At 42.4% G+C, this 25,354-nt stretch overlaps 1 protein-coding gene across 1 annotated transcript in view; it reads right to left on the bottom strand.

Annotated features, from left to right (window-relative positions):
* Positions 1-23,496, bottom strand: part of LOC122661165 (cycloartenol synthase-like) — a 43,956-nt gene extending 20,460 nt beyond the window's left edge. The window contains exon 1 of the mRNA XM_043856499.1: positions 23,402-23,496. Coding sequence (XP_043712434.1) covers positions 23,402-23,494 — 93 coding nt within the window. The 5' untranslated portion in view covers positions 23,495-23,496. The remainder of the gene's footprint in view (positions 1-23,401) is intronic.
* Positions 23,497-25,354: the final 1,858 nt, after the last annotated feature.

The raw sequence follows: 25,354 nt of genomic DNA, 5'->3' as shown, positions 1-25,354 counted from the left end.
ATACCAAGTTTGGACCCAAAATATGTGTACTGACCCACCGAGTTGGGGTCCGAGTCCAAAAAAAAAATTGCACTGACTCGCGAGATCTCGGCGAGATCTCGGCTTCGACTCGGTTTGCCGCCTAAGAGATGCCACCGAGACCCGAGTTCTCGAACCTTGAAACAATTTCTGTCCCCTATGAGACCTGAAATTCAGTAATTCATCAAGTCTGCAGGCTGTATTGCTATTTTTAATAGTATTTCATAAACCCTAATCTAGTTAATTAGGTTTAATTATTGAAATTATCAAAATTAGGAAGTTGTTTATGAAATTGAACCCCTATGTAGGTAGACCCACCTTAATATGGTGTTAAAACACCAAGATTTACCCTTGCATGTAAGGATCCGCCCAAAAATAGGAAAAACCCCAAATTCGGACACGCTCCGGATGGAGTTCAGGCTGGAGGAGTCGACCGGCTCCTTTGGAGTTTGCATCCGGCTGGTCATTTTTGATGCCTTTGATGCTCGTTATGTTGGGGTTTGCCCTGACACTTCGTGGACCTAATAAACACTGTTTTGTCGTGATATTTAGGTCTATTTCTCATTGTCTTTGTGTGCTTTGCTGATCTATTGGAGAATTCTCTAGTTGAACTAGACACCAATACAGGTAAGGGGATTCGACCTTAATTTCCTGCGTGTTTATCACATTAATTTCAACTTTATGTTGAATGCCATGCTTATGCATCATTACCTATATACCTGGAGCATGTAGTTTTCTAGCTCTTATTTAATGCATTAGACTGCATGTAAAATAGATTGCACAAAGACATACCGCATTGCATTTGCATTGATTATTTATATGATGTGAATTTATGATGATGGAATTCGGTAATTTATAACTTGGATCATGTACTTGCCTCATCGTGTTTGAGGCTACTGGCTAGGTTGATATTCATTACCAAGATCTGCGCCCCTTACCAAAAGGTGTTGGAAAGCACGTGACAACCGCAGAGGCGATGTGTTAGTTCCGGATGCCATCTTTTGTCCCATGTTAGCGAGTCCCTATTTCCGCTTGTGGGAATAAACAGGCGGGTTGGTCATTTGGGGGTCTGCTCGGGTCCGATGTGTTAGTTCCAACGCGCGCGGGTCCTCACCGTGGTATAATGGTTTCGCTCAGGTGGCCAAAGGGTTAGTTCCGGACCGAGGTTAGCATCTACCACTAGTAGTAGTACTTATACCCATGAGACTTAGTATCTGTCTTTAGGAACATGTTAGTTTAGCACATGCATCTTGGATTTATTGTGTTTGTATGCTTGTACCCCCTTTATCGGGCTCGGTTGAGCTCACCCCGTGGATATCCTTATTTTTCGTTGATTTAGTTACTTCTAATGTTGGATTTGCGGCTGGAGTTTGAAGTGCGCGATACTTCGTCTGCGACGTGATGATCATGACCTCCCGATCTTGGCTTGATAGTCCAGGCTACCTCCCACTCTTTTATGCTTTATAAATGCTTTATATAGTTATAGTATAGTTTCTTGTATACTTTTACTCTGTGGTACCTTTGAGAACTGTATAGTTGTATCACAAGCCTTATCCTTTATATAAATGAAATATCACTTAGACTTCTCTTACTAATGATGTTATCTCTATTAATTAAATTATTTCCGCTGCCTCTGATTACTGTATCTGTGAGCAATGATTGTGAATAGAGTACTGCACTTGTGATCCTTGGGGATTGGTTGGATGTCAGAGACATCCCGCCACATTTGGCCCTTAATAACCGGGCCGGGGTGTGACATTATGTATATTGTATGGTGATGAATTAAATATATGTTAGACACCATTGGCCGATCTATGGCCTCATGGTGTCAAAAATATTTTTCTGCCAATAATTAATTATTTTAATTTTCGAAAATTATAAAAAATGTTTAAAAAATTCAAAAAAATACCAAAAAATAAGAAAAAATATGAGGTTTTTGTTTTTAAATTACTGAAAAATATAAAAATAAATTGTACATACTTCTTATTTGCTGCCCATTTACATATCTTTTCGATTTTGTTGTGCTAGGCCAATATTTATTTGAAAAATATTTTTAAAAATTGTTTTTAAATATGAGAAAAATATGAGGGTTAGGGGAAAAATACTAAATAGTTATATACTTATATACTTGTGTTAGTGCTCTTAAATCTTAATTCTTAAACATTTAAACTAAAAGAATTGATGTGCTTGATGATTAATGAATTGTCTTTTATTCAATGCAAGAAACTAGTTTGATTATGACGAACCGTGGTAAACAGCGAGCCAGAGGCAAGAGGCGACGCAGCCGGGACCCGAGGGGAGGGGAGCACACCTGCCGCACTAGGGTGACATTGCATGGTTGCATGGCACTCCAATTGATGGGGATAAAAGAAAATCCCAATGCAACTATTGTCATATGCAGTTTTTGGGAGGTAGTGCCACTAGACTCAAACAACATCTAGCTGGGAATTCTCCTGAAATGGTCGCATGTCATATGGTCCCTGTGGAGGTATCTAGGGCTGTCATTGATTACATGAAGGGAGGGAGTAAGAGGAAGGCTCAGAGGGAGAAGGCAAAAGTAGATCTTGAGGAAGCAATGAGGTGTACAGCGGGAGGCCAATCAAGCCATCGTGATGATGATGATGATGACAGTGATGATGTCTATGTTCCTGATGATATAGAGACTGAGCAAGAGGCTAGGGATTGGAGACTAGCACAGATGATGAGCAGAGCCAGTTATCATGAGGATCAGGAGAGAGTCGAGAGACAGAGAGTAGGTGGTAGTGGAGGAGCTAGTACCTCTAGAGCTGGTGCTAGTGGTAGTGGAGGAGCAGGTACAAGTGGAGGAGGTGGGTTGCTTAATCCCTTTAGGAAATCACAGAGTACGAGGGCAGCTCCCCCTCCGCCTCCACCACCACAAGATGACCCAGCACTTCACCAAGCACCTGGTGTTTATAGAAAGAAAGGCAACAAACAACCAAAAATCAAGGGAGCATGGAAAAATCTGAAGGGGATGGTGAAGGAATCTATAGCTAAGTGGATGTTATACCATACCATCCCAGCAAACACAGCACAAGGCCCCTTTTATCAGACTATGATAGATTCCATTGTTGAGGCTGTCCCAGGGTATAAGGGGCCCACCCCATATGAGATTATGAATGTGTATTTGCCCCAACAGAAGAGAGAGCTTGAAGACTACATCAATGAAATGAGGGGGCTGTGGGAGAACTATGGGGTGACCATAATGTGTGATGGTTGGACTGGTCCTACAAGAAAGTCCATCATCAACTTTATGGTGTATTGTGATGGGAGGACAGTCTTTCTGAAGTCTGTTGATGCATCCAAGGAGAAAAAGGATGCAAAGTATATCTACAAATTGCTGAAGGAAGTGGTAGAAGATGTAGGAGTGGGGAACGTTGTCCAAATTGTAACGGACAACGGAAGCAACTACAAGAGTGCCGGTGAGAGGTTGATGCAAAACAATAAGTACCGGTTGTTTTGGACTCCATGTGCTGCCCATTGTATAGACCTCATGTTGAAGGACATAGGAAAGATCAAATTGGTACAACATGTTGTGGAAAAGGCAAGGCAAATGACCAACTTTGTCTACAACCATGGGTTTGCACTAAACCTCTAGAGGGAGAAGTGTGGGGGTGACTTAGTGAGGCCAGGCATAACTAGATTCGCCACCAACTACATTGCACTCAAGAGTATAGAGACCAAGAAGTCTGGACTGAGATCAAAGTTTGCTTCTGAAGACTAGTTCAACTGGAATGGGTCCAATACCCATGGTGGTAGGGAAGCACAAGCTACAATTTCATCAGATGACTTTTGGTCTAAGTTGCATAAAGTGGTACAAGTTCTGGACCCAGTGGTCAAGGTTTTGCATATAGTTGATTCTGCTATCAAGGGACTAACCATGCCACATCTATATGCTGCCATAGACTTGATGAATGAAGGTGTTTACAATGCAAATCCATGAGGTAGCAAACACTTTCTCAAAATTATCAAGGAGCGCTGGGAAAATCAACTTATGCATCCACTGCATAAGGCTGGTGAGTGTACACTCTTTGTTTTTTATGCAATTACATCTTTTAAAGTTAATTTGAAGGATATATTACTAACTAGTCAACATGTAATATCAATTTCAGCATATTATTTGAACCCCAAGTACCAATACAGTCATAGGCTTGGGTTGAATAATAGTCTTATTGACGCAATCAAAGAAGTAGTTGCCAAGTTGGAGCCGAATAGTAAATTACAGGTGATTTGCAACAATGAGGTGAGTCTTATAAGTTATAATTCATTTGGAATTACTCAATTCAATACTAAATAGTAATGAGTCATTACTAATTTTAAATATTTTCCAAATGATTATAGTTGAAGACTTTTAGGGATGCATTGGGAAGTTTTGGAACCGGTCGCATGCAAGAGGCCGGACACGCGGTGATGCCGGTACTCATTAGTCATTACTTCATTAGTCATTACTCAATTCAATATCTTATTCTTTTGAAATGAAGGTGACATGTTTCTTTTGTTGTAATGCAGCTGAATGGTGGGTGTTGTATGGGGTTCGCAAACAATTTAAGAAAAATAGCAATCAAGGTTCTCTCCCGCACATGTTCAAGATCATCTGGTGTGAACGGAATTGGAGTACATTTTCTCTCATCCACTCCAAGAGGAGAAATAGATTGGGTTCGAACGCTCTCTCGACTTAGTGTATGTGCATTATAATTTGAGGTTGAAGATGCAACACATACGCATGGGACAAGAGGGTATCAGGGAAAATATCGATCTCGCCGACATTTTCCAGGTGGAGTCAGATGATGAAGATCCTATTGTTGATTGGGTGAGGGATAGAGCTGAGCCAGTGTTAGATCAGCCTGGAGATAGACCTAACCCCATGATAGCTGAACACATAGAAGCTGATGTGGATGACTTCATGGCTACAGAGGATGAGGTACATGCACGGGACGCGTTACCCATACCGTTCCAGTCTACTAGTGGTGTTGATGAGGAGGATGAAGATTGGTCTATGTCATCTGGTGGAGATGGTGGTGGTGGTCCTGGTGGAGATGGTGATGATGGAGGTGATGATGAAGGTAATGATGGACGTGATGATGATGGTGATGGTGGTCAAGCATATGAGGGAACTCAAGTCCCATTTGTGGTACAAGAGCAGCAAGAGGCAATTCGTGCCCCCACCGGCCCCACACCAGCCATACGGCCCACATCGTCCACCTCGACCTACTCGAGAAAGCAGCTTGGCCAGTCCCGTCCTGGTGGTGGTGGTAGTGGTACTAGTAGGCAGGCTGAGCTTATGGACATTGATGCCCTATCTGGCTCTGTTGGTGGACTGAGTATTGGCGATAGAGACAATAGATCGAGTGGGCATTTCCGTGCCCCATCTTTTCATGTAGAAGCAGTCCATCTCCAAAGACAATCGTGAGCATGGTTCATCTCATTCACATCCATGTGGCGAAGGGCATTCTGGGCGCACCCTGGGGGCAATAGCCTATATCTTCTCCATCCATTCCAGCTTTGAGTATGACTCCCACTCACAAGGATATAGTGGATCGTCTTTTGTGGATGATTTCTTTTCCTACACTCGCTACCCAACCCACCACCGCACTGCACAACCCGTACATGCTCCTGAGTTGTCATATGACTCATATCATAGTGGATCAGTGGGTAGTACTTCTTCACAGTTTGGTGACCTATATCCTAGGATAGGTTACCTTCAGCATGTTGATGATGCAGTTCACATGGCCACTGTGGATGACTACACTCGCTTCTTCTCCCAGACTATGACGTGGCATGCATTTGTCCTACAGTCGGAGAGCAATACACATCGGCTCCAGCGGACCATGAGTGGGGTTGATCCTGGACGGCGGAGTAGTTATTATTAGCAAATTTGTAAACATTTGAAATGAACGATGACTAGTTGACTACTTGACTTGTAGCCTTGTAGGGGACAATTGGGGATATTGACATATTGTGATTTGGAATGTTTGATATCATTTTCTTAAATCTTAACTCTTAAGTTGTTAACTTGTTATTGACTTGATGTCTTATATACTTAATATTATGATTTATGACTTAACTTATGAGTCATTATGTTTCCAACTTGGTTCCAAGTCAATTTACTTGTTTAATGTACAATGTGTATGTGTAAATGTGTAATTAACTAAGTTATACATTAGGGTTCGACCGTACTTTGCCAATCAATGGTGCACATCCAAAACACTATTTTGGGTGACTATTTTTGTAATTTGAACATTTAACTGTGTTTATATAGCCTAAAATAGGGTTTCCATGAAGTTTCAGGCCTTAACTTGGCCTAAAACCCACCGAAATGACCTATCGAAACATACTAGAAAAAATAAAATATTTCGACCGAAATATCCGAAATTTCGAATATTTCGGATATTTCGGTCAGCTCGAAATACCGAAACGAAACGAGTTCGAACTATGGGTAAAAGCACAACTTCATATTCATGGTGGTCAATCGGTTCTCAAAGATGGCTCATTTCATACCTTGCTAGAAGATGCGAGTCATGTTGCAGCCTATTTTTTAAATAAGTGATCGGTTTGCATGGGTTAACCGAGTGGATTGTTTCTGACCGAGATGTGAAATTCATCAGTTATTTTTGGAAGACCTTGTGGTTAAGAACGAATACAAAGATAAAATTCATGACAGCCTTTTTCCCACGGACAGAAGGTCAGATTGAGAAGATGAATCAGAGTTTAGGCAATCTCACACGATATCTTTTTCCCACTGACAGATGGTCAGATTGAGATGATAAATCAGAGTTTAGGCAATCTCGCACGATATCTTTGTGCAGAATTATGAGAAGACTTGGCCATCTATTATCGACATCACTGAATTCTCTAACAATAGTTCAGTCAATCGAACTATGGGTCACACTCCCTTCAAAATAATGCTCGGAGTGCAACCCAAAAGGTCTATAGACTTTGTTCCTCTCCCATCGCATACACGAGTTAGCAGTGAGGCAGACAAGTTAATACGGCATATTACTGAGGTGGACAAAGATGTACAACGACGCATAGCTCTTAGTAATCAGACACATAAGGCTTCGGTTCATCTTCACCATCGCTGCATTGAGTTTCAGCCTATGGATATGGTGATGGTTCGATCGCACCTGAACGATTCATTTCTGGCCCCAACACGAAGTTACTTCCTAAGAAGATGAGTCCTTATAAGGTGCTGCAGAAAATGGACCTAATGCATACTTGCTTGAGTTGCCACCAGATACGACAATTAGCAATGTGTTCCATGTGGCTGACTTAACACTTTATGTTGGGCACCATTCTGATCAAGAAGATACAGAATACGCCTTATGCCTACAACAGTTTACTGTTCCTGCTAGAGATGAAATTGAAGACGTAGGTTGATGATAGATACACTATGGCACGGAAAGGAGAAATTGATGCAGGTTTAACACCAAATTGGGCTTCTTTACCTAGAAATAAGTTTAGGGTTGGGTTATAGACATGTTGGGCCTTTGGTCCCATGGGTTTTCTATGTAATAGGCCACTTTTATGGGCCTAAATTTGGGGTACATAAGTTGCATACGAGATTAGCCTTGTACTTAGTTTATTTTCATGTTTTAGTGTTTTATATTGAACCGGTTGAACCACTGGTCCAATTGAAGTGATTTTAGAAGATTCTTTTAGGATATAATCTTCTTAACTTAAGTTTTATTTTAGGGTCCACACCTCTACACGAATTTTAGAGAGGGAGTGTTTTGTATTTCGATTCAGCCAAGGATTAGGGATTTCCTATTCCTAGGCTCATGGTTATCAAGGCGGGAAGACCCATGGTTTGCCATTATTTATATGGCCAAAGACCTAAATTCCTAGTCGTCCAGGGGGATCTGTAGGGGCCTAGGCAACTGTCGCCTTAGTGCAGGGCACCTTGCACTAGTTTAATTGGTATCGCTCCAGGTCCAGGCGGATGATTTTAAAGTAAATGTTTTTATATTTGTTATTTCATTTAATTAAGATAATATTCATAAATAAGCAAATACCCCCCATTTGAATCCAATAAAAATAGTTAAAAAATCAAATTCCAAAAGGATAAAAAGTCAGCCCCCTAGTTTAAGAACAAAAAATGGATTTTTAGCGGTAGGAGAAATTTTCAACTTTCTAATGCTGGGGTTTTTCTCAAATTTAAAAATTCCATAAATCTTAAGTGGTAAAACATTGCTAAAAACCCAAAATGCGATAAAATATTCATTTGTTTTGATATCTAAAAATATTTTTTCATTCAAAGCGATTTTGATAGCTTTTGCGCACACCGAGTAAGGTTTGACCGGAACATAACTCCTTTAATATAAAGCAGATTTAAGCAATCTTGGATTTGTTGGAAAACTGGTTTGTGTTCTACCTAATACAAAAGGTCCCATGTAAAAATAAAATCATTTGATCAATTAAACTTCTTAGAGAACAAGAACATTTCTCTAAATTGAGAGCAGTTTAATTACTTATTGATGAGATCATATTTTCTAAGAACAGTATAAACCAAACGTGTGTTTTGACTGTTTCAAACTTCCAACAGCTTGCTTCTTCAGTTGTGCTGTCTTCTAGTTGTATGTTGATTTTTGATGAATTTACATGACACAAAATTGATTTTTGATTACTTAATGTGACTTAATGTTGATTTTTGATGACTTGATGTTGCTTAATAATGATATTTATGACTTGAAGTCGCTTAATGTTGATTTTTGATGATATAAGGTACATAGTGTAGCATACTAAATAGTGTTAGAAAAGAGAGGAGATAAAAAATAACACTTGGGCGCCTAGGTGGGTGCCTTGTCGCTTAAAGCGCTTAGGCACCCTTCCACCGCCTGAGGTCGCCTTGCTGCCTTGACAACTATAATTTAAATGACTCCATCCAGATGTCTACGAGTAGTAAATGTCACTTTTACATTCGTCGAGAACGAATGCTTCCAAGCCGGGGAAAGTTGGTGTAGAATCAAGATTCGCACTGAAATATATACACAAGGGGTGAACCCAACCAGTCCAGGCAGCCTAGCCCATCAAGCCCAGCCCTTACGGTTGATCTTGGTCCACTTTATCGGCCAGGTTTAGGCCCATGAATAAGTCACTTAGTCCTTGCGTGGAGGACTTTAGGCGTATCTATTTCCATTAGTTGCTACTTTATTATGTAGTGTTTTGTCACTCCTAGTTGCTTTCTTCTCTTCTATAATAGTATCTATTTTATTAGTCTTCTAGTGTTAAGAGTTGCTAGAAGTTATGTGATAAGGGTAGTTTGGGAACTAGCCTTTAGTGTAGTTGACCTATTGTGTATTTTCTCCTTTTTTACCTTTTCTTATCTTTTACCTCCCTAGGGAGGTGTATGTAATATTCTTAACTCTATTAGTGAAGTAATATAGGTGTGGAGAGATCTCTCTCATACACAACACATTACAATCGATCTCTTCTCTACTCTCTTGTCTACTTCTTCTTCTTCTTCTTTCTCCTTCATCTTCCTCTCCTTCTATCACACACATTCACAACCTAAAACTCAACTTGGTATCAGAGCACTCTCAGGTTTGAGAGTCGTATCCTTTTTTTTCTGCTCTTCTCTTACTCCCTTTGGAACCCCTTCAACCTTAGGATTCCAAAGAGGAGACCTCTATGTAAACAAGCTGTGAAGGAGCATGGAATAGGTTTCTTACAACCTATTTCGATGATTGAAACCTATCTCTGAGCTCTATCGAAGTACCCTTGCAGATGTGAAGCTGTTTTGAAGTTTTGGAGCTTCCTCTAAAGTTACCACCAGCTCCTCTCTGCAGATCTTGTATCTCCTCTTCTCGGCCTGTGTTTGGCACTTGGAATGGCTGCTTAGAATCATAAAAGGGTGCTGGTTAGTCCCCATGTGCTCTCCTTTGATGAATGAGGACCTTATGAGAGCATATCTCTTTTTCGTGGAGACCCCCTTTCTGCCCAGGTAAAATCATGAATGTTGCTGCCTCTGTTTCTTGCATTTGGAGTGTTATGGCTACCTTTATTTGAAGTCTTGGAGCTGGTTTAAGCTGGTTTTGTTTCTTGGAAAGGGTTTGGGTGAAGTTTGATTAAACTTATACCTGTTTTTTTTCTTTGCTGGAATTTTTTGGGTTGAGTGTGTACTCCCCACCTTATTTGGAAACCTAAGTTTATGATCAAGTGCCATTTCCCTTACAATATGGTTGATTCAGCTACATCTGGACTTGGTTCGGCTGATTCACAACCTCCCCCCCCCCCCCCAACAGCTCCTCAGTTGGTTTATGAGAGCACACATCTACAGATTTCCTTTGTGAAGCTTGATGGCACTAATTACTTGGACTGGTCACACTCTATGAAGCTTTCCCATAGGAGCAAAGGGAAACTTGGGTACATTACAGGTGCTATTAAAGCCCCAGAGCTTGACTCACCTACCTATGAGAAATGGGAGACCAAAAATTCTATAGTCATGACTTGGTTAATCTTCTCCATGAAGCCCAAGATTGGGAGGAGGTTTATAAGAAAGGAAACTGCCAAGGCAATCTGGGACAATGTCACCCAGACATTTGATAGAGTGGGTAACTCTGCCAAGGTCTATGAGCTTCACCAAAAAATTAACTCAATGAGGCAGGGTGACAGGACCATTTCTGAGTACTGCAATGCTTTTCTTAGTCTTTTGGAGGAGTATGACCACTACAGGGATCTTCAATTGACCAACCCAGAGGATGAAGCAAAGGTGTATCGGACTCTTGAAAAGGAGCGTGTCTTCACTTTACTTGGTGGTCTGAACCCTGACTATCAGCCAATCAGGCTCCAGATTTTAGGTTGGTCCACCCCCTTCCATCTCTTAGTGAGGTCTGTAGTTACTTACAGAGTGAGGAGACTCAGCGTGTTGCTATGGAACCAACACGAGCATCATCTCTTGAGCGGTCAGCTCTCAATTCAAGTTCTTTCCATGACACCAGTGGAGGTGGTAGAGGCCAAGAGCCTAACCGTGAGGCAGACAGAGCAGTGCCAATGGAGTTGGTAGAGACAGGTTTAAATGTGATCATTGTGGGAGGACTAGATACACCAAGGATAGGTGTTGGTCTCTTCATGGTCGTCCTCCTGGCACATGAGGTCGTGGTGGCCGTAGAGGGGGAGCTAGAGCACACTCTGTGATGATTGAGGCAGATGCTACACAGGATGACTCCACTTTGGCAGATGCAGTATTTCGCAGGGTCATGTCACAGCTGAGCACATCTCCTGCACCCACAGTGGGCAGCTCTTCTTCATCCTCAACTTTGCAAGTCTCCACTTCAACTTCTACTACAGCCCAATCTTGGGTCATTGACTCTGGTGCCACTGACCACATGACTATTACGTCCCATTATTATGATTCCTATATCATTTGCTTTGGTAAGGATAAGGTTAGGGTGGCTGACGGCTCCCTTTCCTCCATATCTGGTAAGGGTAGTATCCATGTTACATCATCCATTTCTCTTACTTTCGTTCTTCATGTCCCTAACCTTACACTTAATCTTTTTCCTGTGAGTCATTTAACTGAATCTTTGAACTGTTGTGTCACCTTTTTTCCTTCTCACTGTCTTTTTCAGGATTTGGTGACAAAGAGGACTATTGGTAGTGGACGTAAGGAGCAAGACCTTAACCTTTTTAAACCTTTTTTTTCCCACAGCGCACTCCTATGTGTGTAGACGTAATGATTGTAGTTCTGTGGATTCTGTTATGTTATGGCATCGTCATCTTGGCCATCCATCGTTTGTTGTAATGAGGAAACAATTACCTCACTTATTTTATTCTATTGCTTCTTCTCATGTTTTTCAATGTGAACCATGTATGTTTGCCAAACACTGTCGTTCTTCATATCCATATCATGATAGTAGAACTGCCGCTCCTTTCCATATTGTGCATACTGATGTTCGGGGACCTTCCCCTACTACCTCTTTATTTGGCTATCGTTACTTTCTGTCATTTGTTAATGATTTTTCTCATGCTACTTGGACTACTCTTATGAAACATAAAAGTGATGTTTGTAATGCATTTAAGAACTTTTATCAGGTGATTCTTACTCAGTTTGATACTCGAATAAAAAATGTTCGGTCTAATAAAAGGGAAAGTACATGTTTGGTGGCCTCCAAACCTTCTTTACTACTAATAGCAATATCCATCAGCTTGTGTGTGTTGACACGCCCCTACAAAATGGGGTTGCTGAGAGGGAAAATCGCCATTTATTGGAGGTCACCCGTAGTCTCTTGTTTGGCATACATGTTCCCAAGACCTTCTGGTTTGCAGTTCTTCTCACTGCTTCCTTTCTCATCAATCGCATGCCTACCAAACTTCTTGATTTCAAATCTCCTTTGGACATCATATCTCTTCCTCCTAAAGTCTTTGGCTGTGTTTGTTATGTGCATGTTAACAAATCAGCTCGCACTAAAGTTGATCCTAAAGCTCCTAAGTGTCTCTTTCTTGGGTACTCTTCTACTACCAAAGGTTACAAGTGCTATCACCCTTCTTCTTGCCAGTGCCTTATATTCAAAGATGTCACCTTCCTTGAATCTGCCCCTTTCTTTGCACCTTCTCAGCATCCTCTTCAGGGGGAGAATTGTGGAAGTGAACAGGCTACTGATGTCCTTCCTTCTCCTCTACCTATCTCTCCTTTTATTCTTGACATTGGAAAACACAGAACTATGGATGTGGTTGATACTGATGATCAATCAGGTGTGAATACAGAATTGGTTATTAAAAGTGGTTCTGGTAATGAGAAGGGTAAGGAGAAGGATTACCACATTGGGTACAAAAGAGGTGAAAGCTTGAAGAGTAAGAAGACCTACCAAGAATCCTCTTTGGATCGACATCCTGAGATTCATTCTCCTCCATCAGGTGGCATACCTTCTACTCTATCCGATTTAGACCTTCCTATTGCTGTTAGAAAAGGGAAAAGAGATTGTACTAATCCTATAGCCCAGTTTGTTTCCTATGATGCTCTTTCTCCTACAGGTCTTGCCTTTATTGCTGCCCTCTCTACTACTCCCAAGAATGTTACTGATGCTATGTCTGACCCTAAGTGGAGACAAGCTATGTCTGAGGAGATGATGGCACTTGAGAAGAATGGTACTTGGCAATTGGTGGATCTTCCCAGGGGACGTGTCTCAGTTGGATGCAGATGGGTCTACACAATCAAGTATAAATCTGATGGTACTATTGAGAGATACAAAGAAAGGTTGGTAGCCAAGGGGTACAGTCAAGTCTATGGAATTGACTATCCGGAGAAATTTGCTCCTGTGGCTAAGCACAACTCTATAAGAGTTCTTTTATCATGGCTGACAATAAAGATTGGCCATTATATCAGTTGGATGTGAAGAATGACTTTTTTCATGGCGATTTGGAAGAAGAAGTGTACATGCAAACCCTTTCAGGCTTCAAAATGCCTTCAGCTGAAGGGAAAGTATGCCTCCTCAAGAAGACACTGTATGGCCTTAAACCGTCACCAAATGCATGGTTTGAGCGCTTCTAGCAGGCTATTCTGAAGAATGGATATTCCCAGAGCCAAGTTGACCACACTCTTTACCAAACGGGGTAATGGTACCATCACAGCCTCATTGTCTATGTTGATGATATTGTGGTCACTGGAGATGATATAACTGAGATAGATAAACTGAAAAACTACCTGGCTCAATAGTTTGAAATCAAAGATCTGGGTCCCTTGAAGTACTTCTTAGGAATTGAAGTATCAAGGACCAAGAGAGGAATCAACATATGTCAACGGAAGTTTGTTCTTGATTTGTTGACAAAGACAGGGATGCTAGGATGCAAACCAACAAATTCTCCTATTGAGCAGAATCACAAACTAGGAGAAGATTGTGGTCCTTCTCTTGTTGATGCTAGAAAATACCAAAGGCTAGTGAGGAAGCTTATCTATCTTTCTATGACACGTCTAGATATCTCTTATGCAGTGGGAGTGGTGAGCCAATTCATGCATGCCCCCAAAAGTGGCCACTTGGATGTTGTGTATCGCATTCTCAGATATTTGAAATCTTCTCCTGGGAAAGGACTGTTGTATGCAAGGCACAATCACTTGAGAGTGGAAGATTTCACTGATGCCGATTGGGCTGGATCCATTACAGACAGGAGATCTACCTCCAGCTATTGTACCTTTTTGCGAGAAGTAATTTGACTTGGAGAAGCAAAAAATAGAATGTTGTAGCTAGATCCAGTGCAGAGGCAGAGTTTAGAGCTATGACTCATGGAGTGTGTGAACTCATATGGTTGAAAAGACTTGTTCAGGAACTGGGATTTGACACTGAAGGCCCTATGAGACTCTACTATGATAACTAGGCTACCATCAGTATTGCCCACAATCCAGTGCCACATGACAGGACCAAGCACATTGAAGTGGATTGACACTTTATCAAGGAAAAGATAGACTCTGGCTGCATTTGTACTCCTTTTGTGAAGATTGGTGATCAACTGACGGATATCTTCACCAAGGCTCTTACCTCTATTCAGTTTGGTACTCCCCTATGCAAGCTGGGAATTCATGACATTTATTCTCCAGCTTGAGGGGGAGTGTTAGAGTTGTTAGAAGTTATGTGATAAGGGTAGTTTGGGAACTAGCCTTTAGTCTAGTTGATTCTACTCTCTTGTCTAACTCTATTAGTGAAGTAATATAGGTGTGGAGAGATCTCTCTCATACACAACACATTACAATCGATCTCTTCTCTTCTCTTCTCTACTCTCGTCTACTTCTTCTTCTTCTTCTTCTTTCTCCTTCATCTTCCTATCCTTCTATCACACACATTCACAACCTAAAACTCAACTCTGGATGGTTACTATTTTTTAAGGAAACTTAGGTTGTAAGTACTCCCCTTTTCTACACATGGGGGTTTATTTTGTTTATTTCTGTTATGATAAATAAAGAGAAGTGGATAACCCCAGCCAGGATTTCGAACCCCATATGCTGTGTTGCTTTGCTGCAATGTTCTGTGAGAAACTGGTGACTGAATGAGGCAGTAAACTACCTAGTGAGAAGCTGGGCTGACTGCTGGGAAGCTAGTTGAGTTTTGGGTAACAGATCCAACTCATATCTTTCTAGTTTCTTCTTTTACCTTAATCTCTTTTCTGGTTATGAAAACTTCAGGTATGCATATCAATTCTGTTTTAAATCAAGCACTGCTGTTCTAGTACTGTTTGAAGACTGATTGAGAAACTAATCTGCTGTCCTACAAATCAACTTCTCAAGTCTGAAGTTTCTATGGCTTAGAATCTGACTTGTGGTTTCCCTGTTCTGTTAATATCATAGTTATCAAGGCGGCAAGGCAACCATGGTGTTGGAGAGGGTTTAAAAGCAAGGCGGTGCCACCTAGGCGACCAAGAAGCATGGACGCCTTGATAACTATGATCCTTGATATTTGAATTTTGACTCCAATATTTGGGCACTGATATCTTCATATCCAGCCCTTGGAATTCTATAATATTTTGAAGCTACAAACTAGTATTCATTACCTGCCTTCGACCCAACTGGGAGCTTGATCTACCCTGTGGTTAGGGAACTACTGGTGGTCTCTAATTCTGCTGTTTTATTTCTATTTTATTAAATCATCTAATATATGATGTTTAACGATATGCCTTCACTGATATTTTGATATATATTCCTTACACTAAGGGGACATTTTGACCAAAGTAGGGTGCTGACCTGAGTTACAGAACTATAGTTTTGGGGGAAGCTACTAATTCTGGGAATTCCAGTTTCTATATTGTGGGAGCACCAGTACAGCCTTATCCAACTGGACACTAATACCCTGTTATAGACCTACTGATGCAGATTCATCACCAAAATAGACTTATTTTATTAGGAATAAGTCTAGGGTTGGGTTCTATACATGTTGGGCCTTTGGTCCCATGGGTTTTTAATGTAATAGGTCACTTTTATGGACCTAAAGTAGGGGTACATAGGTTGCATACGGGATTAGTTGTTTTAGTTCCATATGTTTTATTTTGGTATTTTTGTTCATAAATTGAACCGGTTCAACCAATGGTTCAATTTAAGTGATTTTATTAGTTTTCTTTTAAATGTTTAGTGGGGCTGGACTAGGACTCTGTTTTGAGTCTATTTCAGTTTCCTAGTCAATTTAAATTATCTAATAGGTGAAGGATTGTGTTAGGCCTTTCCTTTTTAGTATAGGAGTCTATTTTTGAGTCTTTTATATAAGGTTTTAAGGGGGGCAAGCATTGTACATGAATTTTGATATTAATGAAACGCTTCTGCTGCTCTTCTTCTCCATTAAAGATTTTTGTCTAGTGTTTTATCAAGGCTGGTGGGATTGGTTTTCGATCCAATCGACACCTTGCGGTGGAAGTGGTTCGTTGGTGGGATTGGTGTTTAATCCAATCGACACCTTGCGGTGTGAAGGCCGGGTGGTTCTCTTCAAGTTCTACTTTCAAGTTTCAGTCAAAAATTCAATTTTTATTCAAGTTCCTTCATCAACAAGCTGCTGCTGATTACATTCTGTCATTACAAGTCTGAAATATTCCCCAATCCCCATCCCCCAATTCTATTTCTAATCCTCTACAGCCCCAAACCCTAAGCTTTCCCCCTTTTGTATTTTCAATCTCCTATAACCTAAAATCTCCACAGACCTAACCAGCCTGCCAAAACCTGTCATATTTGGATTGATTACTCCCCTGCCATATTGGGAAACTAGATCCAAAAAGTAGCCCCATCTTTCCATTCAAACCCTAGAAAACCCCATAAACCCTAATTCCTGCCCAGCCCAAACCAACCGTTAGAACAGTCTACAAATCTGACCGATTATCCCTCATACCTCCTAAGAAAACCATTCAAGTTTGGTTAACTTCTGACCAGCCAAACCCTAGAAATCCATCTTTTCCTCTTTTCCAAAACTCGAAACCCTAACCCTAATCCTAACCTGCTGCCATTCTAGTTTACACACTTCCGCGCATTAAAACATCTCAGGACCTTCACTGATAGACTCCTCTACACCTGCCTAGCATAACCAACACCTCAAACCCTAACCCTAATTTTGACCAAAAAAAAATCATATTTTGCCCTATCCGGACTACCAGTTCATATCAGATCCTGGTTTACTGGCTCCTAGTTGGTCTCCTCCCAATCTAGGACTACATTACTTACCTGCAACCAGGCTTTGGTTTAAATCCACAAGCTGGATTTTGAGTTCTGAACATTAAATAAAATCGGTTAAAACTAGTGTGTCCTGCTATCCTCGTATGTGAGGATTGGTAAACTGCTAAAAGGATAGTCCTCATCCATTAGGTACTAAATAAGTTTTTTACTTTACAATTAATTTAAAACATAAAGGGCTGAAATGGGGCTCATTTTACTTGGACACAAGAGGGAGGCAGGGCAATGGCAACTGGGACCAGGTAATAACTGATTTCCTCCTTTTTCTTCTTCCTTGTTCCTCACCTCTTTTTCTTTCTTCCTCCTTTACTCCACTTTTCTTCATTTTTTATGAGTATTTTGTCATTCTGGGTGCCTAGGTGAACTAAGCAACTGGCCGCCTTGGGTATCCTAGGCCCACTTAGTCACATTCTAGTTATGATATTAAGTTATATAACCTTGCACAGGCTCACTGGAATCAGAGGCACTGTCTGATACAGGGAGAGTCAATTTTACACTCTGATGCTGAGTACAATAATAGGGGGTAGAATTGAAATTGACGGCATGGGAAATGGAACTATATTTTTTATAAATCCATATTTCTACTAAATCATAAAGCTGAAGCCCATAATGTGGCTGATGTGTAATGCTGGAAATCATTTTTAATGTATCCCATGGAAGTAAAAGTTGTGCAGTTTGCCCTTCATCGGAAGATCACGTGGTAATCACTGGACCTTCGGAAGTCCCTGCCGTTCTCTACACTTCTCAGCCCCTGGAATTGATTCACCGAGGTAGATCCCCCTCCCGTCGCCGACATCGAACTCAGCCTCGCCATCGCCGTGCCAAGCAGACGCCCACTACGGAGGCGCCTTCGTCCTCTGCCCCTGTTCCTGCCACTGAGCCTGCATCCCTGCAAGCTGAAGTGCCTACAGGCCAGTCGCCTGAAAAAGCCTCTGTCGCTGCAAGAAGCCCTTGTCTGCCTGAGAAAGCTGTTGATGACCCCGTCCTGTCGTTGTCGACAACTCACCAACCTTGGCTTGAAGATCCTGCTGCGCTCGAGATCTCCTTCCTTCCAAATATGGACTCCTGCAGGCCTGATCGTGTCCCTGCGAGTGACCAAGTCGAAGCTCTTAGCCATTCTTGCGATAAATCCTCGGCTCTTCTCCCAAGGTCTATCCCCCCCCCTCTTTGTCGTTTATTTTAACCCCCCTGGTAATTTTACTTCCCTACCCCCCATCTTACCCACCCCCACGTGGCCCCCACCTCTTTACCCCCCTTCTCTTAATTTAAGAAACCATGTTTTAAAGCCCTCCACCCTACCTGGCCCATCTTCTCAGCCCATATCCCCCCCCCTCTCCCCCTCCTCGTCTCAGCCCATTTACCTGGCCCACCAGAAACCAAATTCTCAGCCCAATTCCTTTTTTACCTATAACCTACCCATCTTCCAACCCCCAGCCCACTTATATAAAAAATCCTACGCCAACCCCCAGCCCATTTCCGAACCTAACCCCCCTCTCTCTCCCTGCAGAACCTCTTTTGACCAACTTTGCGCCCATCAAACCCTTTCCCGTTCCACCTCTGTGCCCCTAATCCCTTCCCTAAACCCCCCCTTGTCTCAACCCCCCCCCCCTCCCCTACTCAGATAACCCAGTCTGCTTGGTACCACCCCTTCCTTCCTGGGGTGGCTTTGCCCCTCCCCTCTCGTCGGCCTCTTATTGGCAGTCCGGCTGTGGCCTATGCCCATAGGCGACACAAGAGCACTCCGCCTAGGATTTCGCTGTCCCCCCCTCCCTTAGTTTCCATGGTTTCTGGATTTATTTGGAATGTCCAAGGTCTCAATTCCCTGGCCAAGCACCTCGATCTTAGATCTTTCATCAAATCTTCCAATTCCTCCTATTGTGCTCTCCTTGAGACTCGTGTCCTTTAGGATAATGCGTCCCGCATCGCTGCTTCCATTGCTCCTTCTTGGTCCTTTCTCTCCAATTACTCCCATTTGCCAAATGGCAGGATTTGGATTCTCTGGGACCCTTCCAAACTCCACATCTCCATTTCCCACTCATCTTCCCAATTCGTCCATCTCTGTTTATCCTTTCATAATGCCCCCTCTCCTTTCTTTGTTTCAGTGGTTTATGCTTGCAATCAAGCCATTGATCGTCTTCCCCTCTGGTCTGACCTCTCCCTCCTTAAGGCTGGTATGGACTCCCTCCCTTGGGGAATCGGTGGAGACTTTAATGTTGTTCAATCCCAGCTTGAGAAAGTTGGTGGCAGGCCCATCGATCTCTCGGCGGTGGATCCTTTCAATGACTGCATTGAGGATCTTAGCCTGGACGACCTCCGTTGGTCTGGTTCCCCTCTCACTTGGCACAATCGCCGTGTTGGCCTTGAGCGTATTGCCTGCAAGCTTGATCGCTTCCTTGCAAACGAAGCCTGGCTCTCCTCCTTTCCCCATTCCCATGCTTCCTTTCTTCTTTAGGATCTCTCTGATCACTGCCCCTGTCTCATTCATATCCAGCCCTACTCCTCCTTTGGCCCCAAACCCTTCAAATTTTTTGACATGTGGACTTCCCACCCCCTTTACCAAGACACCATCTTAAAAGCTTGGCGTATCCCGGTCTCGGCCAATTTGATGCCTCTGGTTGCCCTAGCTAGAAAGCTCCGCAACACCAAATCGGCTCTTCGCCGCTGGAATCTCTCCACCTTTGGCAACATCCCTTCTAGACTTTCTTCCTGCCGGTCTGATCTCTCTTTGGTCCAATTCAAGCTTCAATCTGACCCCCTCAACCCTGGATTTGCCATTGAAGAGAAGAGACTCTCTGATGAACTCTCTTCCTTCTCCCTCCTTGAGGAGAGCTTCCTTCATAAAAAATCCCGTTCCAAGTGGTTGGAGCTTGGAGATTCGAACTCTGCCTATTTTCATTGCTCTCTCAAAGCCAGGCAGAACTCAAACTCCATCTCCCACCTTACCGCTGCTGATGGGTCCTCTCTCACCTCCCCCATTGACATCAAAGAGGCCGCCTCCTCCTTCTTCTCCGCTCTCTTTAATCCTTCTCTCCCTCCCCCCTCTCCTATCCCCCCTGGGCTCATTGATAAATTCATCCCTCCTTCCCTCTCCGCTTCCCTCATCGCCATCCCCTCCGATGAGGAAATCTCACTGGCTATCCTCTCCCATAAGGCTAACAAAGCCCCTGGCCCTGATGGTTTCAACATGGGATTCTTTCTCAGTTGCTGGGACTCCTTCAAAGGAGAGATTTTCAAAGCTATCCACAGCTTCTTCTTCAAACCGGGCCAGCTCCCTCAGATTAATCAAACTTTCATTTGCCTCATCCCCAAAAAAGACGGGGCTACTTCCTTGTCTGACTTTCTGCCCATCTCCCTCTATAACCTCATCTACAATTTCATTGCCAAGATCCTAGCCAATCGGATCAAGGCTGTCATCCCTTCCCTCGTCAGTCCCAATCAATCAGCCTTCATTTTAGGCCGAAGCATTGCGGACAATATCATCCTCTGCTCCGAGATCGTCAGAGGCTTTGAGCGCAAATCCCACTCTCCTGCGGCTCTCTTGAAATCGATCTCCATAAAGCTTTTGACTCCATCCGCTGGGATTTCATTTGTGATGCCCTCTCCCTCATGGGATTCCCCCCTGTCTTTGTCTGTTGGATCTACGCTTGCATATCTTCCCCCTCCTCTATCCTCGTCAATGGCACCCCCGCCGGCTTCTTCCATTCTAAAGTGGGCATCCGCCAAGGCTGCCCCCTCTCTCCCTTCCTCTTTTCCCTTGCCCTTGAAGTCCTATCCAGGAGCCTCCAAACCAAAAACCGATCTCCATCTTATCTCTCCGCTCCCCAAGTGTAAACACATCAGTCTCTTACATCTGGCCTTTGCTGATGATCTGATGATCTTTTCTAAGGCCTCCCACTCTTCTATCTCTGCCATCATGGACTCCCTCCACCTCTTTGAATCCCTCTCTAGTCTCCGAGTCAATCTTCTCAAGTCCAAAATCTTCCTCTCTGGTATATCTGACTCTACCAAAGAGACCCTTCTCCAACTCACTAGCTTCTCCATTAGCACCCTTCCAGTCACCTATCTTGGCCTCCTCCTGATCCCTGCCAAGCTGTCGAGTCACTACTGCACCAATATGCTCGACAACATCCGCAAGCGCCTTCAGCCTTGGAAAGGCAAGCTTTTATCCTATGCTGGCAGACTGGAATGTATCCGCTCTGTCCTCCAGGCCTCCTACTTATACTGGACAGGTATCTTCTGCATACCTAATTCTACCATGAAGGCCATTGAGCGAATCCTATGTGCTTTCCTCTGGAAAGGAAAAGAGACTCCCAGATTCCTCCACCCTGCCAACTGGAAATCTATCTGCCTCCCCAAATTTGAGGGCGACCTGGGCATCCGTCGCATCCGTGACTCCAACAAGGCGGGCATTCTTAAGCTCCTCTGGAAAATCTCTTCCAACCAGGACTCTATCTGGGTTACCTGGGTCCATTCTTACCTCCTTAAGTCTGACTCCATTTGGACCGTCAAAACCCATGCCGACTCCTCTTGGATCTGACGTAAGATCCTCTCCCTTCGGTCCCTTGCTCTTCTTGGGATCTCCTCTTTCATTATTGACGGCACCACCACCTCCCTTTGGCTTGACCCCTGGCACCCTCTTGGAATCCTCTATAACCTGCTTGGCCCCAGAGCCATCTATTCCTCAGGGCTTCCTAAGGATGCTCCTGTCTCTGCCCTTATCTCCTCCGGTGCCTGGTCCCCGCCCCCTTCGCTTAACCCTTCCATCATCTCCCAGATCTGGCCTACCCTTCCCCCCTTGCAGCCCACCTCATCCCCTCGTGCGGACAGGGTTATCTGGCTCCACTCCCCACTAGTATTTTCACCTCCTCCTCCGCTTGGAACCTTTCCAAAGACCCAAGCCCTTCAATTCCCTGGCACAATTTAGTCTGGTTCACTGGCCACATCCCTCACCATAGCCTCACTGTTTGGAGAGCCCTAAGACTTTGCCTGCCTACCCAAGCCTGTCTCATCTACCGCACCATCCCTGCTCCCCCCTCTTGTACCCTTTGCTGGATTGGCCGAGAAGATACCCCCCACCTTTTCTTTGCATGTACCTTCACCTCCACCATCTGGAACAAAGCCTTGTCCTCTATTTGGCCGCGAAGCAAAAGGGCCCGAAGCTTTAACCGAGAATGGCTTTGGCTGCTTAAGACTCTTCCGGGAAACTCGATTTGCGACACGATTGGGAAGCTGGTTTTTTTAGCGCTGCCATACACCATATTTGGATGGAAAGAAATCTCAGGAGATGGACTTCCAAATCTAGATCCTTTGACGTGATTTGGAAAGCCATCTCCTTTGATGTTTCTTCCAAGCTCAGGTGTATTCGTCAGAGGCACTGTTTGGATAACCTCAGGAACAGGCACATTGTGTCGTATTGGGGCCTTGATGTCGGCCTTTTGCGGCCTCCCTCCTCTGCGTAGGCTGGGTGGTCGTTCTTTCCCCTTCCCCCTTCTTTCCCCGCTTTCCTTTCTTGTATTTGTTTCTCTTTCCCTGCCCCCCCTTGGGGTTCGGTAATATATTCATTTACCAAAAAAAAAAAGTTGTGCAGTTTGATACTTTCAACTCCGTTTGGTTACAAGGGAAATAAAGGGAAGGGAAATCAAATCAAATCAAATACAATAGTGGAACTTTTTGTCACTATTACCTGACATGATGGTGTAGCTAACTCCTAAACATAACAAATTTGAATATTAAATTTCACTTCACATTGCAATCAAATTCCTTTTATTTTGAGAAGTAAAGTAAATTTTACATCTGAAAATTATATTTACCAAATATGGTAAGAATTTTATGTAGGCAATACAATCATGATTACATAACTTTTCTTTTTCTTTTCAAAAGTGATTTTACTTCTCTTCACTTCCCTTTACTTGCAACCAAATGGAGCCTTCAAGTATTTCTATTTGATGATGGTTATTTTGGCCAAGGTTTTGGTAGAATTCACTAAAGGGACATATATGATTAGTGTTAGCAAGATGGTATCCTCTTCAAATTTCAAGTGAACATGCTTATTACAGTCCAGGACAAAAGACATTCTTGTAAGGAACAGATATTGACTTTATATGAGACTTCAATAAGTAGAGAAATTCAGGAGGCCGTAAAAATAGACGCTTCACTGTAAAAAGTCACAATTGAGAAAGCCTAATTACTGGTAAAATATGGACATTAGTGTTATAACCATCTCTGCACACTCACCTGTCCAGCATCAATGAGAGCCAATAAAGCCCATCCAGTATTTACAATGTGTGACTTCTTGTCCTCAAGATTTGAATACACCTGCTCAAACATTGGAACAGTTCTTCATAAATGAACTTAGCAAGAATACATGCATCGAAACATTGTCAGTAGTTATGATACAGATGGATGACTCCATAGAGTAATTCTTAATATTCAAAAACCTTATACCCAAGGTTTAAAGTACCGGCATAGGGTATCGTATCGGTCGAGCGATTTTAAGAAACATATCATCTTGTATCGGAGATACGTATCGAACGGTGCAAAAAAGCATGAAAATGGTCAAAATACACATGGAAATACACTTTTTGGACACAAAAAACAATACAAACAAGCAATATATAACATATATCATGCATAAATACTAAAATGGAGAATAATGTATAACCAGACAAATGTGTTAAATTGAAATTGTTATAAAAGATGATGTTTCTTATATGTTGTAATCGTCATAGTACTAAATCTCGCGAAATCTCGGTCGAGATCTCAAATATTTCGAGTATCTTGACCTGAACGAAATGAAACAGCAGCTCGAATAAACAAAAAATGCAAAAACTCGGTCGAAATTTCGACCATCTTGCGATATCTCGAGACAAAATCAAAATCCCGCGAGATATCGATATTCTTTTTTCAATAGTAGCTTTATAAATACCAAAACTCATTAGTCTTAGTCGAAATTTCGACCGAGACTTAACAAGCTATGGTTTTTTGGGTTTTTTTCTCCTTGTTCTTCATCCTTTCACTTCTCCTATATTGCCGATATATCGGCATATTTCGGAAATCTCGACACTACTGAGACAAAATGGCCATACGAAATGAAAAAAGTACAAATTTCGGCGAAATTTCATGATATTTAAGGAAATTTCATGATATTTCCAGATATTTCGGGATATTTCAGGATTTACATGGCAATTGTGCATGACTACACTCGTTTCTTCTCTGAAACTACACCGTGGACCACGTATGTCTTTCAGACAGAGAGCAATGAACGTCGACTCCAGTGGAGCATGAGTGGGGTCGATCCAGGATGGCATAGCAATTATTACTATGATTTGTTTTATGAAAGTTGTGAGTCTTGTGAGTTGTGACTTTGTGTATTGACTATTGAGTATTGAACTAATGACTTTTATGGAGTTTATGAGTTATGACTTATGAACTTATGCACTTATGACTTTATGAGTTTATAGTTTTACTAAAGGCTACATTTGACTTTATTTTTGTTTCATTACTTTGTTGAAATTTGTTATTATGTCTTTTAGTACTTATACAATGTGTATTTAACTATTTATACATCATGGTCCGACTGTATACTGTCAATCAAGGGTGCAAACCCAAAACACCACTTTGAGTTCACTTTTTTGCAATATGAAGGTTTAAATGTGTTTATTTAGCTTAAATAAGGGTGGACATGAAGTATCAGGCCTTAATATGGCAAAAAACCCACCGAGATGGATTGCCAAAATATGGCAGAAAAAATATCATATTTCGGCGAAATTTCGGAAATCTCGACCTGCCCAAAATGGCAAGACGAGACGAGATCTTGAACCTTGGCAGTAGCACCAGTGGGACGCCCCTGCCCACGATAGCGAGAAAGTGGAGGCAAGGAACTAAAACTCGTCTCGAGTACAGGTTTCGACCTAGCCAAATAGCAAGTTGGGTCGTGATCTCGGCGAGAACTCGACGAGTTGGGGTATTTTTTTTTCAACTCGATGGCTGGTTTTGGTGCGTTTTAGATGTAGTTTGGTCATGAAAGTTGGTATACAGCCTATTTTGGGCCACTTAAACACAATGGCACTATTAGCTTTTGAAAAATCAAAGTCCAAACAGGAGTTTCACTTTGTGGGAAACTTGGACAGACACTTATGCTAGAAACCAGGACAGACACTTATTTATGTAAATGTTTTTGTATTTGTA

This window comes from Telopea speciosissima, chromosome 5 (genome assembly GCF_018873765.1).
Source record: "Telopea speciosissima isolate NSW1024214 ecotype Mountain lineage chromosome 5, Tspe_v1, whole genome shotgun sequence".
Classification (NCBI taxonomy): domain Eukaryota; kingdom Viridiplantae; phylum Streptophyta; class Magnoliopsida; order Proteales; family Proteaceae; genus Telopea; species Telopea speciosissima.
Note: the sequence above shows the minus strand (reverse complement) of the source record. Positions and strands in the feature narration are given on the sequence as shown.